At 43.1% G+C, this 17910-nt stretch overlaps 3 protein-coding genes across 3 annotated transcripts; 2 read left to right on the top strand and 1 right to left on the bottom strand.

The window, feature by feature from the left end:
- Positions 1 to 415: 415 nt before the first annotated feature.
- LOC106639498 (ankyrin repeat and BTB/POZ domain-containing protein 2) lies at positions 416 to 7717 on the bottom strand. The gene is made up of 13 exons (XM_089596338.1): positions 7614 to 7717; positions 4909 to 5355; positions 4617 to 4740; positions 3712 to 4446; positions 3268 to 3517; positions 2885 to 3099; positions 2622 to 2812; positions 2039 to 2534; positions 1650 to 1935; positions 1357 to 1559; positions 974 to 1297; positions 717 to 899; positions 416 to 638 (listed from the first exon to the last, which is right to left on the bottom strand). The coding sequence occupies exons 1-13, from the start codon at positions 7715 to 7717 to the stop codon at positions 450 to 452; spliced, it is 3747 nt and encodes a 1248-aa protein (XP_089452464.1). The 3' UTR covers positions 416 to 449.
- Positions 7718 to 12770: 5053 nt separating this feature from the next.
- Positions 12771 to 13667, top strand: mRpL23 (mitochondrial ribosomal protein L23). Its single transcript, XM_014353183.2, has 3 exons — positions 12771 to 12928; positions 13048 to 13324; positions 13391 to 13667. Exons 1-3 carry the CDS (start codon positions 12915 to 12917, stop codon positions 13559 to 13561), a joined length of 462 nt encoding a protein of 153 aa, XP_014208669.1. The 5' UTR covers positions 12771 to 12914; the 3' UTR covers positions 13562 to 13667.
- A 286-nt stretch (positions 13668 to 13953) lies between these two features.
- Positions 13954 to 15881, top strand: TTLL1B (Tubulin tyrosine ligase-like 1B). Its single transcript, XM_014353185.2, has 9 exons — positions 13954 to 14012; positions 14113 to 14247; positions 14346 to 14411; positions 14482 to 14660; positions 14727 to 14913; positions 14978 to 15179; positions 15269 to 15499; positions 15561 to 15670; positions 15749 to 15881. The coding sequence occupies exons 1-9, from the start codon at positions 13954 to 13956 to the stop codon at positions 15879 to 15881; spliced, it is 1302 nt and encodes a 433-aa protein (XP_014208671.2).
- The last annotated feature ends 2029 nt before the right edge of the window (positions 15882 to 17910 follow it).

Raw genomic sequence — 17910 nt, 5'->3', positions numbered from 1 at the left:
TGTACATACAAATGATAAAGGTTTCGAATAAACGATACTAAACAATAATAACAATACGTACATTGAACTATTATTTATATTTAATTAATACATATACAAATAGTGTAAAAACGTTTCAAATATGTATATGTACACCATGATTTTAATTCTGTTTTTAAGCTATTGAGTGTTTTTGTTTTGCTGAAACAGTTTCGGCGAGAATGAATATAAATCATAATTTTTGTACACATTAGCGAGATACATAAAATTGAGTTAACAGATAGGTATGTATGAAGCTCAAATAATGAGTAATAATCTAATAATAAACGTTGATTATTTACTAACATTGGGAATCAAAATGTATAACATCAATAAAATCAGTCGTAATTTTTATCGTATTAACTATGTTACTGTAATACTTTGGAACATCACAACTGTGAATTCTTTTGCGTCGATTAAGCGAATTTTCCTCAGTTTTGTGGTCTTTTGGCTTTCATCCTTCCTTGCAACGTGAGCAAAAGGCTATTAAGAACATCGTGGTTTGGAAATTTTTTGGCAAAAATCAGTCGTTTCACCGAGTCATCGTACGTCAAAAGAGCCACCATATTCTGTAGTAAAAACCCCTGACAATATTCTAATAACTGCGATGCATTGTAAACCTAGAATTTCCCATAGATTATTATAATAGGATGTAGACACATAGATCGTTGTAACTGGAGAAATTTGATAAACATTACCTTGGCATGAATGTACATCGAAACAATGTTGTCGAGATTGATCGTTGTCGAACATTGGGCCTCACAAAACCGCAACAATCCGTCTAGTTGGAAAAAATTAGCCGCCGCCATCAATTCCAGCACGTCATTCTGACTGATTTTTAAGTTGGAGCAGCCTCCGTTGTACAAAAACTCCATAACCATCTGTAAATTATCCGGGCGATCAATCAAACGAGTCGAAACCTAACGTTGTTGGAAAAAACAAAAGCGGGTCTTACTTGAAAAATGTGATAACGAATGTCGTTGATTTGAACGATCGGTGGATTGCCTTGGCACAAGTTGGAGCTCAGCATACTTTTAAACCTGCTCGACGAGGTGACGAGAACAATCTTGTGACCATAGAACACCCGGCCCTCGACTCTGAACTGCACGTCGCTCAGTTCGGGATTGTTGACAAACTTGGGATCTATCCTCGAGCCACCGTTCGAGAGGCTCGCATTTCTTACCGGTTTAATGGGCTCCCAGCCAAAGCACGTGCTGAATATGTCGGCCAGCAGCAGTATCGTCCCTTCTTTCTGTTTCGAGTTAACATCAATTAGATCCTGCCCGCACGTAGTAATATATAATCGCACGACACAATGACGATCGGGATATGACACACCTTGTTGTACCGAAAGATGTTGAAGAGCAACGGCAAGCCCTTTTCGACAAACTGCGTTGAATAGTCATCGGAGCAGACCTGGAAGTCCTGGAGGAGCTGATCGACGACCGAGTCCATCCGCATCTCGTGGGCCAACGAGAGGCTCTGCATCCAGCAGTGCAGCGTCCACGAGACCCCAAGTCCCCTCAGATCCATCGTTATGTCTGAAGAACGTCGTTATACCATTTGGATAATTATTGTCCGGTTGTTCTCGATTAGGCGATCTTATATGTGTAGCCAATCGAATCACTCACCCAAATGGTTGTTCTCCACGCTGTGGTACATGGCCTCCTGAAGGACCTTGTACTGCGTCTTGCTGAATTGACGCACAGGGGTCTCGAGCTGCTGGTGTTGCTGCATGGACGTGCCCTCGGCCAGGATTTCTTCGAGCGATAGCACCTCCTTCTCGCCACCCCGCCGGCTGGAGAAGTTCGAGGGATGCGACAGGAGCTGCTGGAGACAGGCCCTGTGGCCGTGAGCCGCTGCCACGGAAATGGCACTGTAGCAACCGCGCTGGGCCGGCGAGCCAGAGTAGCAACACTTTGAGGAAAAAAAAAAAAAAAAAAAAAACAAACAAACTTGTAAGTAGCCAATCATAGATTATTAGTTGTAACGTATTTTATACATTCAGTGTTCGACTCACCGAGTCCGAGAGCGTCGAGAGGAATGGCTGGGCGCCACCGTGATCGAGTAGCAAGGCAATCATTTCGAGTTTGCCGGCAGCCGCTGCAGCTTGGATCGGCATCACCGCACACCTGTCCCCACCGCCACCAACGGCCGCGCCACAATCGAGCAGCTTCCTAGCGATGGCGCAGTGTCCCAGCAGTGCCGCGAACGTCAGGGCGGTCCATCCTTGGGCGTCGGCGCAGTGGGGCCCGGTAACGGCGCTCTCCACGTCGGGATCGACACCCGCGTCCAGCAACGCCAGCACCGCGGCCTCGTCACCCGAGCAAACGGCCAACATGAGACTAGACAATCCGGACTTGTCGAGCGCGTCGGGCAGAACCGGCTCGGGCAGATGCGCCGCCTGGCGGATCAACTCCGGCCGGCCGGCTCGCAGAAGCTTGAAACCCACGTCCTGGTGGAGGCGCCGCGTGTACTCGACTGGATCATCGGCAGCCGATACAACCTCGTCCGAGCTGGAGACATGGTTTTATATACCTACATATGTATCGTTCCGAGCCAACTCGATCGGTTCACTCGAGTTGACGGGATAGCGCACTCACCATATCGGTCGGGCGGGACAGTCGACGCCCAGAAGGAGCCTCGCAGCTTGGCTGACGTCGTCCCGATCGACGAACCGGGCGTGCCGGTACTCCGCGTGTGCACCAGCTACGCGCAGCCACTCGACCAGTGGTGGCCCGTAGGTTCGCTCGTACGCCAATTCCTGGATACCGCGACGCTCGCCGTGCTCCAGCTGCCATGAGAACGCAAGGGCTAAGTCGCGCGTCGATGATGGTTACGCGTAACAGGTAAGGATGTAGTTTACCTGGGAACAGCGCATGTAGTAGAAGAGGGCGTCGATAGCTCGGTCGCTGAGTACCAGCGGACATCTACTGCAATGCACCAGCCGGTCGACCAGTTCGCGCAGCTCTCGCAACGAACCGACGCAAGTTGTTAGCAGCGAAGCCTCCAGCTGGGCCGGGGGGTTGCCCGAGCCGCTCAGTGAGCTCGTGCTCGACCAATGCGGCAACACCAGCGAACCTGCGATTCAAATAATGAGAATACGTTTTTTCCCTCTTCATGGATGTTTTTGATACTCTATATGTACAATTGTGCAGTATCACGTGGAAATCGAATTATTTTCGATTACTTTACATGAGTGATAGTATCACCGGTGTGTGGTGTATATATATGGAATGGAAAATTTACCGTTGGCGATCCTGCCGGCGTTGAGGTGCGCGAACGGCTGCAGCAGCGCGCAAAAATCGGGGTCACCGGCCACGGTGCGCTCGAGCCCGGCAGGTGTGAGCTGTTGCTTTTGCTGGGACTCGTGGGACAGGCTCCTGAGCACGAGCTCCTCGAGCAGGCTCTCGAGAGCCGCGACCAGGTAAACTGCCGCGAGCTCGTGCACCATACGGCCCAATCGAGCGTCGATCATCCAGCGCATGACTGCGCCGACCTATCGAATGGAGAAAAGAGTGACTTTCTCGGGCAAGTGTCTCCTTGTCCGTTAAGCGTGAAAAATGGTCCGAGTGTAAAAAAAAAAAAAAAAAAAAAAGCCCATAGAGTTTGCACGAGGAGTGTAGCTTATTTGTGTAACCGAGCGTACTTAAGAGGAAGAAAAGAAAAAAAAAATTGCGAGCTTGGACCAACCGGAAGTTGGAGGCCGGCCCTGGCCGCAGTGGTCTGGCCAGCGGCGGGACTGAAGGGCGCGAGTCCGTACATAGCGCTGGCCCTCAAGCACGCCGAGCCAGCCGAGTCCGCGAGCCCGGGGCCGAGGACGATGCGCAGGCCGGCCCAAACCTCGCGTCGACCCGCAAACCCGAGAGCCTGGGCCAGGCGCTTGACCTCCCGGGCGAGCCTCACCAGGCAGCGCTGCAACAGGTACGACAGCCTCGAGACCACCTCGGCGCTCGGATGAGCCGACAGCCGAGGACCAGCTCTCGACGCCAGCACGGCTCGAACCACGTCGGCCTGCGTCCACGGCGACCTGGCCAGCTCGACCAGCCTACTGCGCGCCTCCACGAAGACAAACTCATCGGCGCTCTCGGTGACGCTCGCGCAGTTGGGCACCTCCTGCGCCGAGGAGCTCTCAGAGCCGCCGCTCAACGACGAGTACGACCGCGAGGAGGTCGAGGTCCGCGAGCGCAGGGTCGACTGTACTTTCTGCACTCCCAGCCGTGGCTGCTGCTGCTGGTAGTGGTGGTGGTGCTGTTGTTGTTGTTGTTGTTGGTGATGGCGACGGGACGACGGCTGCTCGGGGACGCTGTCGAGGTCGCGCTGGTGCCTCGGGGAGCCGCCGCTCGTGTGTCCACCCCCGTCGGACTTCATGCTCGCGTGACCCGAGGACGAGCGCTCGTCCGACGAGCTACCCGCGCACTCGGTGCTCTGCAAGACATATATATAATATATGGGGTGCTTCGAATCACTGCTTATTCAATTGGCCATCGGACGGTGCAGCCGAAATAAAAAATTGTATTATGCAGTATCGCTCAAGTTTTGGTGCATCGTACAAACGCCTCTTTATGGATACAAAAAAAAAAAAAAAAAAAAAATACCTGCAGGGCTATCAGCTCGTGGAGACTGAGGTGGCTCCCGATGGGCTTTGGCCGCGGCGGCATCTCGGGCTCGTTTTTCGGGCACTTGGGCTCTTGATTGTTGTTGCCGCCACCTCCGCTGGGCCTTCAACAAACGAACGGGGTTGAAACAAAATGTTCTACAAACCCATGTACAAGTAACATATATTTTGGGACGATTTGGTTGTCACGCGTTTCGCTAAACGTGCAGTATATTATATTATATACAGGGGGAGTTGCGTCAGTATAACTGTGAATGTAAGTCGTGGTGTACCCCTTGAGCCGCCACTGTTGGACGAAGCTCCAGTCGGGCTTGAATTCGCGGTGGGGCTGTTGCTCTATCCTCAACACGTCCTCTCGGCCGGGCCTGACGCTGACGACGATCCCCGGGCTCGGTTCGGCATCGGCAGCCAAACGATCCCCGGAATCGGCAGTGCGGTCGCGCCGGTTGGTGTCGCCAAAGTAAACGACCGTCCGGTGGAGCGGCTCCTTGGCCGGCTCCGAGTCGTCCGAGGCCGCCTCCTCCTGCCACTCGCGGCTCGGCTCGCGGCTCACGAAAGGCAGCGCCGGCCGCATCAGGATGAAGTTGCAGCCGAGCCCGGCCGACCGCGTCGACTCCATTATTCCCGAGTCGACGGTGCCGCTGGTTTTGACGCTCTTGTCGCTGCCCCGCAACTCCAGGCACAGGATGCACTCGCAATCGCTCGCGCGCTGCTTACCCCTGCTTTTCAGACGCATCTATATGCGTACACATGTACGTTATCGCGTCACATTCGACCGACCACTGTTTGCAATGTACGATTGGTACATCTCTGTCCTGGTTGTACAAAAATATTGCAGGTCCAACGAGAGCCAGCAAAAAAAAAACAACGGACCGCGTTCACTCGTTGATTACATTTTGTCTCATTGGCACTTTGGGGCGATAAACGTCACACTGGGTGTGGGTTCTTTGGGTGGTTTGCGGGTGACTTGGGTTGTTGCCGTTGGGGCTGCTCGCACGTGACTGGCGTAGAAACAGAAAGTCGAGTATAGGTAGTGCGCATAGGAGCGGATGTGTCAGCGGGCGCGTTTCGCGCAAAAGTGCGCGTGGTGATGATAAAACTGGAGACCGCGAGGTGGTACGCAAAGTGAAAAGAAAACGGAGCTGCGGCGCCAACGGCGATGATGTGCGTGCAGCGAGAGAGAGAGCGCGTATAGGTACTACTTCCTCCGGAAAGTAGAGTAATAAGTACAAGCGAGCGAGTGAGGTGGTGTATACACATACGCGGGTATGGTTCCCATGGGTCCGAAAAGATGTAGGTGTATATATTCTTTGTTCGTGGCGGTGGATCGTCCTTTTCATTCACTTTCAGCTCTCTCGCGCGTGCTCGATGCGCGTATGTGTTATTATATAGCTCCCCGAACTCGTCCGATGCGCATTGTTCTTTTGTACCATTTCCTCTCTCCCTCCCGTATATAGTGTACTTGTACGTATACATAATTGTTTCATTCATGATATTTCGCGAGAAGTCAAAGTCACCATGAGCTTTCAGAGAGAGATGGGGCCGGTTAAACATTTTTGTATCGATGATGTATTCAACGATAAAAAGTTGGTGTCCGTTGCTTTCGACATTTTTTGTTTTTTTTTGTTTTTTTTCGTTATTCTTACCCACCGAAATCACTTCATTGTAGACGCGCATGAAAATTGTAATCGTTAAACCCGAATGTAAATTAAGTTTAAGGTTAAAGTAAAATGGCACTTTTAGAGATTTTTTTTTAACTTTTTTTTTTTTTTTTTTTCCAACCGCTCTCCACGATTTTTCTTTCATTTAAAAAAAAAAAACACCGAGCCTTTGAAAAATTTTAATTTCTTGGGACATGTTAACTGCGCGATGAAATAAAAAAAATTGCAGGCATTGATATGAAACCAGTTATGATTGTTATTTAGCTACGTATATACCCACTGTAGAGAGATTTATTGCAAACGATGAACCTACGTAACAAGAGGACATGTAAGGAAAAGGGTGCGGGTGCAACCTATATATACGTACACGTATACGGAAGATGGTATAGGTTCAAGGTTCAAGGTCCGGTGATCGCGTATATATATACTTGTATTGTTCGTGTTCACGGGGCGCAGTTCCGTTTGAGCGTTGCCAAGAAGAACAGCAACTCTATGCACAGAGCCGAAGGTATATACCTACACGTATCCGGCTAGGCCCTAGCCCCCTTCGCGGTCGTCCTACATATTATGTAGCTGCTGCTGATGACGTCCGTCCCGGGCTTTAATTGCGCCCTGTCTGTCCACTAGAGAGAGGCTCGGCAACGCGCGCCCGAGCCCGTGCTTCCTGTATTGGCCAATTTTCACCTCTTTTGTAACTCGTTGATTGTCGCGCTCTCCTTTCCCCCAACCCCCCCTTTTTTTTGTTAATCCAATGTGTTGAAACGAAATGATGTATACGTATAAAAAAAGGAAGCGCAGGAAAATAGAAATTTGGGGCCATTGGCGGGGTATACAACAAAAAAAAAAAAGAGCAGCCGGTTGACTCTCGTGTGAAAACGAACGGGTTGCCGCGCGCAAATTTGCTTAATTGGCTGGCTCGTGGAGCTGAAAGTCAAGGAGAGATTTGGAAAGGAACGCACGCGAGTGTATATCACTCGAGGGGAGGAAGATCACGCGCCCATTATTCCAAAGTATGGGTACACCCAAGCGCGTGCATCATCATACATGTACGTGGGTACGTTATTATATTATACACGTGTATGGGAAGGAAAAGAAATTTGGCTCTCTTTTTCCCTCCACCTATAGGTATACATTATATGAGACACCAGTGTACAGGTATACATTACAGCAGGTGGGAACCCGAAGCTATATAGTATATGTATACAGATCGAGACGAGAGATACACACACCATGCGAAAAGCCATTCGCGTACTTCTTCCAGCTCTCGTTTTCGTTGACAAAAAGTGCACAGTATTTCATTTCCAAAACAATGTTACCTTCGTGGCTTGGGCCGGATGATCTCGTGGCCGGTGTCGTACAGCAGCGCTCGTTGCTGCAGCTCCAACAGTCCGAGCTGCTGGTGCAGCAGCTTCTCCTCCATCGTCGCTCCTTTTTTTAGCTGCAGTCTCCCTCTCGTTTATAGGACATCACCGCACGCTCCATCGGACCGGGGACCCCACGATGACCTTTGGAAATAAAACAAATATGATTTTGCCTGATGAACAGGAAAAGAAAAAAAGAAAACAAGCACGGCGCGAAAAGAAACTCGACGACGCTGTGCGAGTAATTACAACAAAAATGGGATTCAAGGTGTTAATAACGACGCCAAGTAGGTGATGAAGACGCGCTCGCGCGAGGGTGGGAAAGAAGAAAAAAGAAAAACAATCGGCGCGTGCCGAGGGAGAAGGACTCTCGATTATTGTGCATAATGTAGGAAAGGGAGCAAACAAACTTTTGCTCGCTCGCGCATATATACCCAACCGAGTATACATATATACGTTATAACAATGAGTCGTGAATGTAGTATATGTGGCGTCGACGCGGCTGCGGTAATTAGTACTTACACCGCGAGAGCCGGCCTAGGAAATACAATTATAATTGAGGCGTGTAATCATCATTGTGTGCGCGATGAGAGTTTATTGTACATTATATATACTTGTATTGTCAATTAAAACAAGCTAAAGGTGTTTGGTTGGGTATATACATGTAGGTACGTGCACGCATCACGCGACCGACTTCATATTTCCAGTCGTACACTTTTTTTTGTTTTTACCTCGTACACAAGTGCGTGTATATATAAAGTGCAAAGACATCATGCAACGACCGGCTCTGAAGTGGAATGGCTCGAATAGCCGATCAAGGTAACTGTATGTATAATATGCACACGCGCGCGTTTCGTCCCCGGGTTGAAATTTCCAAAATGCCATGTATGGTTTTTTTTTTTTTTTTTTTTTTTTTCGACTCCGATAACGGCAGATGAACCATATTTTTATAAAATCTAACTGTTGTTCTGCACGTTTATGAATAAAATGCGTCGCGTAGCAAAGTCGTGTGTCAATAATAGTTCCAGAAGAAAATAAAAAAATGGTCCCTTTGGATGGACGATGATATGGAATTTGCAATTAAAACAACTCGATCGAACGAGCTCATTTGGCATTTGTTGCCCGTACACTTGATAGTGCGGCTGACAGATAACGATTCTTCGATACCTACTTTTATTACAATTAGTACCCAAAAAGATAACGATGCATCTGATCGTCCACAAAGTATTATTGGTCAAATTCGAAAAATTCTCGCGTAAACGTGCCCGCGTGTACGTACACGCATACGTTATTTGCACAAGTGAGGAAGCAAGTCTCGGGGTCCAACGGTAAATCCAAACTTTTTGCAGATTCCTCTTGCCGCTCTTGCATGCATCCACTACCCAACATGTATACCTATATACTGCAGAGCCACACGCACGCAAAAGGAGGCCATTCGCTCTTGATTGCACTTACTTATGCGCGATATCGAACGAATGCATAAATATTATGCGTATACGAGCTGGTAGTCATAAAGTATATAATGTTTCATGTGGAAGCGACGGAGTAATGCGCACCTACAAACAAAAATTTCGAGTTTCAAGAGCGACAGTTTTTCACCTTTTTACCTTTGAAATCTATTAACGATATTTTTATGTACAAGCAAACGTAACTCCATAAAAATCAAGTTTCCCCATAACTGATTTGCGCCTCAAATTACAAAGTTCATCATAGTTCAAACTGCACGCATATACGGTATGATAATACCGATTTGGTTGGATCAACCACGTGTGGGTACTCATAACTCATATGTATATATATATATGAGTTATCGTAAAAACAGAAGACACTGCACTCGCGATCAACAGGTTGTTGGCGAACAATCGACCGTACATGTATACGCGCGAATTCTTCGATCGAAAGTCCCCGGAAAGTGAAAGTTTCGGGGCGGAACAATCGCTTCGACGAGAGCCGATCTGCAATCGTATGTACACGGAACATGACGCGAATCTGAAACGCGAACTGCTGAAATAGCTGCATTGGAGGCCTGAGACTCCCACATGATAATTGCACGTGTCTGACTGTCGAGCGCTCGCTGATCTTAATCATCAATCGGATCGTTAATTGTTACACCGGGGAAAGTATCGTTGTACAGCTCCTTTGACCGAAACAAAAAAAATTGATAGACAGAGAGAGCTTCTCTTCCATTAATTAAATAGATACTTTTCAGGCATTGTTTTACTTTTTTTAATGTACATATAAAGGTATATATGTATATATTTGTGCGCGTCGCTGGAGTTGAAGAACTCTCGCGGAGAAAGACATACGTATATATATATCCAAGAGGACGAAGGCGGGGCCAAGAAAGAGAGAGAGACTGGTTTTCCACGGTAAAGGGCGCACACGTGAAGAGTGTAAACAGGTTCTTTCCTTTTTTTTTCTTTTTTTTTTTTTTTTTTTTCGCAAAGATCGGAATGAAAAGGTTTTTCAACGAGTGACAAGCGATTTGCCGAAAGAAAAACCGGCGTTGATTATGAACCCAAACGATTCCCGAACATATATTATATACGGCTCTCTCGCGCGTAGAGATGCATCACACCCACATCATGCGAGCACACAACGCTTTCCCGACTTTCTTTTTTCCTATACGTGTAAATACCGCGAGTAAAACTGTACCATGGGGACGTGTATGCATACGATAATATAAATGTATGTGCGTGCACCGGGAGAATATATATATCGCACACGCGTATCGCATCGCGGGTGACAGTAGAGAGAGGGAGGGAGGATGAACGAAGGCAAAGGCGCAGTCAATGTGCTCTCCGAACTTGCCGATGCTGCTTGACTAGTTGCGTGCCTCCGCGGACTCTCGGCTTCATTCCGAACTCTCTCGTCTTTGCGGAGAGAAACTGCGTGTACTTATATAGTATGTATATATGTACACCAACTAATGCAATATATATATATATACATTTACATTCTCGCGCGCTCGTCTTGTTGCACTTGCTCGGTAATCTTCTCCGGGAGAAGTTTTGCGTTTTTCTCACGTGCAGCTGTTATACTTACTTTTTTTATGTTGCCCGATCGCAAGCTTATATTATCACCGTTTCGAAGATTATTTTACCGACACTTGGAAAATTCGAGCCGAAGGGAGTTGAAAGCTTGATTAAGTAACGGAAAACGATTTTCAAAATCGGTAAGGAAAAAAAAAAATGGAATAAAAATTCTATTGCTATTTCGAAAGCGATTAGATTCAATGTCTATGAAACTCACCTCAAAAAAGGTCGCAAGTTCGGGTGCATGTGCGTTATTGGGTACCGATCACAGTCCTCGGATCGGTAGAATATGTATAAATGTCATCGGCAAGGCCAGGGGTAGCTTTCTCCAATGCCAACATTAGCATACTGGGTGAAAGGAGGTAAGAAACATGAGCAACTTCATCTCCGGTTAGTATGAAGTATGTAAGGTTTGCACTCAATGGTCAAACGAAAACAAATATAAATAAATAAAAACTTTTAAATTAGCTGTATCGGATCGTCATCGGTATGTGGCAATTGAAAGACTTTATTTCACCGTGAAATAACACGACCTACTCGCAGCGCGAGAACACAACGGTACAGCTTATCACTCGGACAGTGTCGGTCCGGCGACTGGCGACATGGTCCCTAGCATGCCTCCTATATAAGTACACATAATGTAAGTGTATGAACACACACTCCCTTGCGCGCGGACGGACGATCGCGGAAATACCTTCCGCCTTCCGTGCGTGCATGTGCATGTACATATTATGTATCCATTGGATATTAAAAAGATGCAACGCCCCTAACTCGACCGCTACCCTACAGGGATAATATTTATGTGGATAAGCCCACAAATGGCACTCTCTCGCTAGAGGCGTTCTCGTAAAAATGATAATATGGCAACTAACATTTTCGAGTCGATCTCAAAAGTGCATTTAAGTACAACATTTTTTTTTTTTTTTTTTTTTGCCATTTTTGGACAGGACATTTTTTCGCAGTCCGCAAAAAGTTAAAAACCAATTAAGCTGCAATTTTGTGTGTATGTTAAGGACTATAAAATATACCTTGTGGCCAAATTTCAGCTCTTAATATTGTATAGAATGCGAGTTATTGAGTTTCGAAAAAATGGTTCAAAATGGAATTTTTTTGCAATTTGCGAAAAAACAGCTTAACCGATTTTAACCCAACACTGCTCATTTTGTTCGTATAAAAATTACGCATCTTTTTTACCCAACATTTTTTTATGAGCAATTTTTCGGTTTTCTTCTGGACTCGAAAAACATGTTTTGACCATTTTCACCATTTTTTGAGGCTTTTGCAGACATTCCCACTTGTTAAATTCTGTATCAATTTTTTATCATGCATTGAAACTACTACCCTATTTTTTTCGAGCTAGTCAGAATTTTCGGGGTCGAAAAACTAATTCGATCATACTAGCAAGTTATAAAATTGTTTTTTACTCATAGTTATAAAATTGTGTTTTACCGTCCTTTTATAAAGCACCTCTAAAGAAGATTTTAAACCACCTCCTTATTGTCTTCGTCTATTTTATTTTCTATTTCTTTTGAACCTAATCCATTGACACATTCGTTATTGGTGAAATCTTCTCCAATAAATGGTAGCTCGTCTTTTTTCGAAACGATTATACCTAGTTAATACTTTGTCTGCACTGAGATTCGAAATGGACTTTTCCACCTCGTACTCGTCAGAAATATAATTTCCTTCTACAACGATATGTATATCAATGGCCTACAACAAAACAACTCCATACACAATGACCAGGAGAAATTATTAACTAATTTATTTTTATTCAAAATGTACGACATTTAAAAAACAAAAAAGTGGTAAAGATTGTTTCTCAACATGCACATTTTGTTATGGTTCCGGGTAAGAAATCCGAGAACACAACTTGGTAAGTATGCGGGTTTTAATTTTACCCCTGGAATAACTAGCAATAACGGGTCAGTAGCGCGATCTGTTGGCTGTATCTTAAGCTTCAAGCTAGTACTTTTTTGGTTAAAGTTTTCATCTACGTACAATCATTGTCTCTGTCGGCTTTTGCCAACATGACGACTGGTGACAAAAAATATTTATTTACTTTTGGGAACAGTGTCGACCCATCTCAGTATAGACTAGAGTGGGTATATAAGTATGAGGTTATAATTTGATTTGTTGTCAAACAAAATAAGTTTTGTTTATGTAGCGGTGACAATAAATAAAGTATATAGACAACACAAGCTTATTCAAAGTAAAAAAAATGTCCACGAGATGGTACGTTTACATTGTGCATACGTTTTTATATTTTTGTTTGTATATTTATATACCTACCTGTCAGTTGAGAGGAATCAAGAGTTATTACCTTTGGTTTTATCTTTTTGTTATATTTACAGGTATCCGCTTTACCAAAAAGGTAATCCACAGTTACGGATTTTCCTTCCAAATTTTTGGATGAAAATGGTTAAACCAGATTTGGAACAGCGCAAAAATATCGTGCACTTTCATTGTTCTATGGAAATGACGAGGCACGACATTAAGAATTACTTGGAGAAAATTTACAAGGTCCCAGTTATCAAAGTCAACACGAGGATAGCATTGGGTACGATCAGAGAAAACGAGTTGGGCACAATAGTCAAGGATGATGACATCAAAATTGCCTATGTCCACTTGGCAAGTACATTTTACCCGCACTGTGTACTTACCTGTATGCATGTGATAATTTATTGTTATTTTTAGCCAAGGTACGAAAAATTTGAATACCCCAATTTGTTTGAGACCGACCAAAGAAAGAAGGAAAAAGAAAAAGAAGATTCAATTATGGAGGAAACCAAAGCAGGATTCCAAGCAGTGGTGGAGGAAAATAATAAAACTCAACCTGGTCTCCCCCCTTGGTTTAGAAATTTTTAAATTTTATTGATTATGTCTGTTACGAAAATTTATTAATAAAGTACTTGTAATTTTTATCCACTAGCGTCATTTGTGTATATAAAAATAAAATCTCTGACGAATTTCAGTCTCAAGTCTTTTATGTTAACACGATTTTGTACCATCAAGATACTTTGAAAATTAATGTAAAACAATTACACTATAAAAATACTTGATCATATCATATCAAATGAAGAAAAAGTTGTTCGCATTACATGTCGTATCCGTTACCGGCATTATCGTCATACCCCTAAGATACAGAGTATTATTGACTAAACAATGAGCCCTCGCTCGTTGTCAAAGCCACACATAAGTGTTAGCCAACACTAGTAGTAAAATTGCGTTTTGATTTTACTTTGATAATAGTCATATACATGGCAACCTCAGACGGCAAAAAAATCAACGTCAACATTTCGTCAAACATGTACGGCAGGTAAGTGCACCTAAATTAAATCGGATCACTTCTTAATACTTAGTATCGTAACTGGCGTATCTTTGCAATCAATAAAAGTTTCTCGCTTTTTCTCGATAAGATTAATACCCACTACCGGCCCAGACAAAATGAAGTTAACCTTTTGCACCGACATGGACAAATCGGTGATCGTCCACAACTTCGAGAAACGAGGCTGGTCGCAAGTTGGGCCCGACGACGACTGGAACGTTTACTGGTAATTCACCGTTAGGAAAAATGATTTTTATATTGTTTAAGCTTTAAATTTCTCCGTTTAACCGACTAAAGGAATAATAAACGTTTCGTTTTGCACAGGGCCTTGACTCAGTCCTGCAGGAACATTTTTAGCGTTGAAACCGGCTACCGAATGTCGGACCATCAGTAAGCTATACATGCCACCCTTCACTCGAAGGTAAAGAGCAAAAAAAATTAATTTCCAGCGTTTCGACAGGGCAATCAATCATTTCCCAAATCACTACGAGCTGACGCGAAAAGACCTGCTCGTGAAGAACATCAAGAGATACCGCAAGGACTTGGAGCGCGAGGGCAACCCGCTGGCCGAGAGATGCGACGGGCCCGGGAAATACCTCCATCTCGACTTCATTCCGATAACCTTCGTTTTGCCGGCCGGTAATTTTACCAGATTGATGATCAAAATGCCTTATTAAACGATCGATTGACCGAGCACCTGAACAGATTACAACATGTTCGTCGAGGAGTACCGCAAAGCTCCGCAGAGCACGTGGATCATGAAGCCATGCGGGAAATCCCAGGGGGCCGGGATATTCCTGATCAACAAGCTGAGCAAGCTCAAGAAGTGGTCCAGGGAGGCGAGGAATCCGTTCAATCCGAACCTCGGCAAAGAAAGTTACGTCATATCTAGGTATGTGTACATATATATATATCCACCGAGTCTGGAAGAAAAACAATTTGATGGATGTTAACAGGTACATCGATAATCCGCTTCTGATCGGAGGAAAAAAATTCGACCTTCGGCTTTACGTGCTGATAACGTCGTTTCGCCCTTTGAAAGCGTACCTGTTCAAACAGGGCTTCTGTCGCTTTTGTACAGTCAAGTACGACACCAGTATCCAAGAGCTGGACAACATGTACGTTCATCTGACAAATGTGTCGGTGCAAAAGCACGGAGTAAGCATAAGCAAAAGTCAATTGTTCCCGAAAAACAAATTGCTATGGTTTTTTGTTGGGGGGGGGGGGGTGATCTGCATTTATCACAGGACGAGTACAATAGCTTGCACGGCGGCAAGCTGAGCGTGCAAAATCTTCGCCTGTACCTGGAGAGCACGAGGGGCAAAGCCGTGACCGAAAAACTCTTCTCCAACATTTCCTGGTGCATCGTCCACTCGCTGAAAGCCGTGACGCCTGTGATGGCCAACGACCGTCACTGCTTCGAGTGCTATGGCTACGACATCATCATCGATAACAAACTCAAGCCCTGGCTTATCGAGGTCTTTTTTTTTTTGTGTCACTTGACTGTAAAATTGCGCTCTTTGACTTTTCGTTCGTTAGGTGAACGCGTCACCGTCGCTCTCGTCGACTACGGTCAACGATCGGATCCTCAAGTACAAACTCATCGACAACATCATTTCGCTCGTCTTGCCTCCCGAGGGGGGTCCCGAGTAAGGCAGATTTTCAATTGTGTGATGCTCTACTTAATTTTTTTCCTCAAGTCATATCAGTTGGATTTGAATTTGTAGCGTCAGGTGGAACAAGTGTCCATCGCAAGAGGCAATGGGCCACTTTGAGTTGCTCATAGATGAAGAATTGGCTGCGCAGGACGAGAGGGACAATCCTGGAAAGTACAAAAGTTACTATCATAAATGGAAATAAATACGTACGATAGTATACGTACGTGTCAAGGTTCGAAAATTCCCACACATTACTTTTTTTTCATCCCTTTTTGATTATTAAAAATTTATAGTTTAGTACAAAAACGTTGTTGGTATTATTTAAGAACGAACCTTTAAATATGTTAACAAATTTTTTTTTTATTTCTTGTTCTGTACAAATATTTTACAAATATCCATAATCTTTGATACCATTGTAAAAAAATATACATATACATAGAGGTGTTAATCAGTCTTATGGTATTATTAAAAATTCGTTTTACAACAAAACACTGAAAATTAACACCCCAATCAACAGTCGATTGTATGATTCGCGAGGTCATCGATTCGATGCGTTTAATTTTTCTTTGCATTTTTTTTATTATTATTTGCACGAAAATAAATAATCGAGAGTTGACTGTTACGTACAATAATCTACATAACGTGGCATTTTCAATGATCAACAATTCACAATCATTGATGCAGTGACCTTACATTTCGTGTAAAATTAAATTAATGTGTACGCAGTTATTGAAACGTGATGAATGCCTTAATTACAGTTTTAATTAACGTAGCGTAAATTAAATATGTACATATCAAAAATCGCAGTTATGGCACAAAAAATTTGTGATTTTCATCACAGGAACAGTTTTCAATTTTTTTCAAGCTTCAAAAATTCTGGTCAGTTATTAAAAAAAAAAAATTTCTTAGAAAGTAGGCTTTTTCATATCAAAATCATTGATTTTACGCACAAGGTAGAAATTACAAAATTTAGTTTTTTTCCAGTACTAAAGTCGTAAAGACAATTTTCGACAGAATTTTGAATTTCGATATTATTAAATGTGCTGGGTAAGTAGTAGTAGGTTTAAATTACGCGTTTGTACACATACTTACATTAGCAGTTTTTTGATATGACTACTTGTATGGTAATATTTCAACAAATATAACAGTTTTATTTTGAACTTTCATTCAATAAACATTAATTCCTATGAGTATTTGATTGCACAAATTTATAATGCCGTTTCATTTAAGAATAATGTAATTATAAATGTTATTCAACCGAAATAGTCTTAAAATTATGTAGAACGCAAATATTATTAATAATAATAATAATTCATCAACCACTGCGTTTGAACAGTACAACAAATTTTTAAACAAGTATATACCTATACATTGCAAAATATGTACATGAGTATTTCTCATTTCTTTAAACTTGTAATAGATTTTGATTGCAAATAATCCAGGTGTGAAAATTTATAAAAAATAAAATTTATTTAAATATAATTTTTTGAACAATTTTAAAATGATTTGACAAAATAGCTAGATGTCACTCATGATGTACAGTGCAGCCTTTGGTTAAATGCCACTTTAATTTGTAAAATATAAATAACGCAATTACTTTATTATACATATAATTCTACTTTCAACGATACTTAAATGTTGTAATATATTTTTTTATCACAAATAATAACTTTGCTTTAAAAACTACACAAATAAAATATTTGTGATTTTATTCATGTACCTTAGATAAAATGAATCCAATTTCAAAATTATTTCGAACTCAAAACTGATTCTAAAACAATTTATTACATTATATTTTTTTAACACTACTTTTCACATTCTAATGTAAATTGCTCGAAAAAATTTTTGTTTTCAATTGGATTCATTAATTTATTGCTTTATTAGAAAATAGTGTCATGTATATTATTTTAATATAAACTCTAATAATCAGTCATTTTTGTTATCTCAAGTCAAACATTAACAATCGCAAGTATTTATTTACAATGGGTCATAAAACTATTTGCGGTTACTTGCAGGCACAGTGGTTTTCAGACTTTGTACATAGGAGCAGATGATCCAATTCAATAGTAAAAAAAAAATATTCGAGCTTAGCTCATGGCATTGAGTAATGCCAGTAAAAAAAATTCAACACGTTTTTAAAAGTTGAACACGAACCGTCACGTATCCTTCTGGACAAAAATATACCAAAAGTTTTAGTTCTGGGCAAAAATGTGTCATCTTAGAAAATTTAT

Source organism: Copidosoma floridanum, unplaced genomic scaffold (genome assembly GCF_036245765.1).
Source record: "Copidosoma floridanum isolate Cflo_tuat_1 unplaced genomic scaffold, Cflo_Japanese_pri ptg000030l, whole genome shotgun sequence".
NCBI classification, from domain to species: domain Eukaryota; kingdom Metazoa; phylum Arthropoda; class Insecta; order Hymenoptera; family Encyrtidae; genus Copidosoma; species Copidosoma floridanum.
Note: the sequence above shows the minus strand (reverse complement) of the source record. Positions and strands in the feature narration are given on the sequence as shown.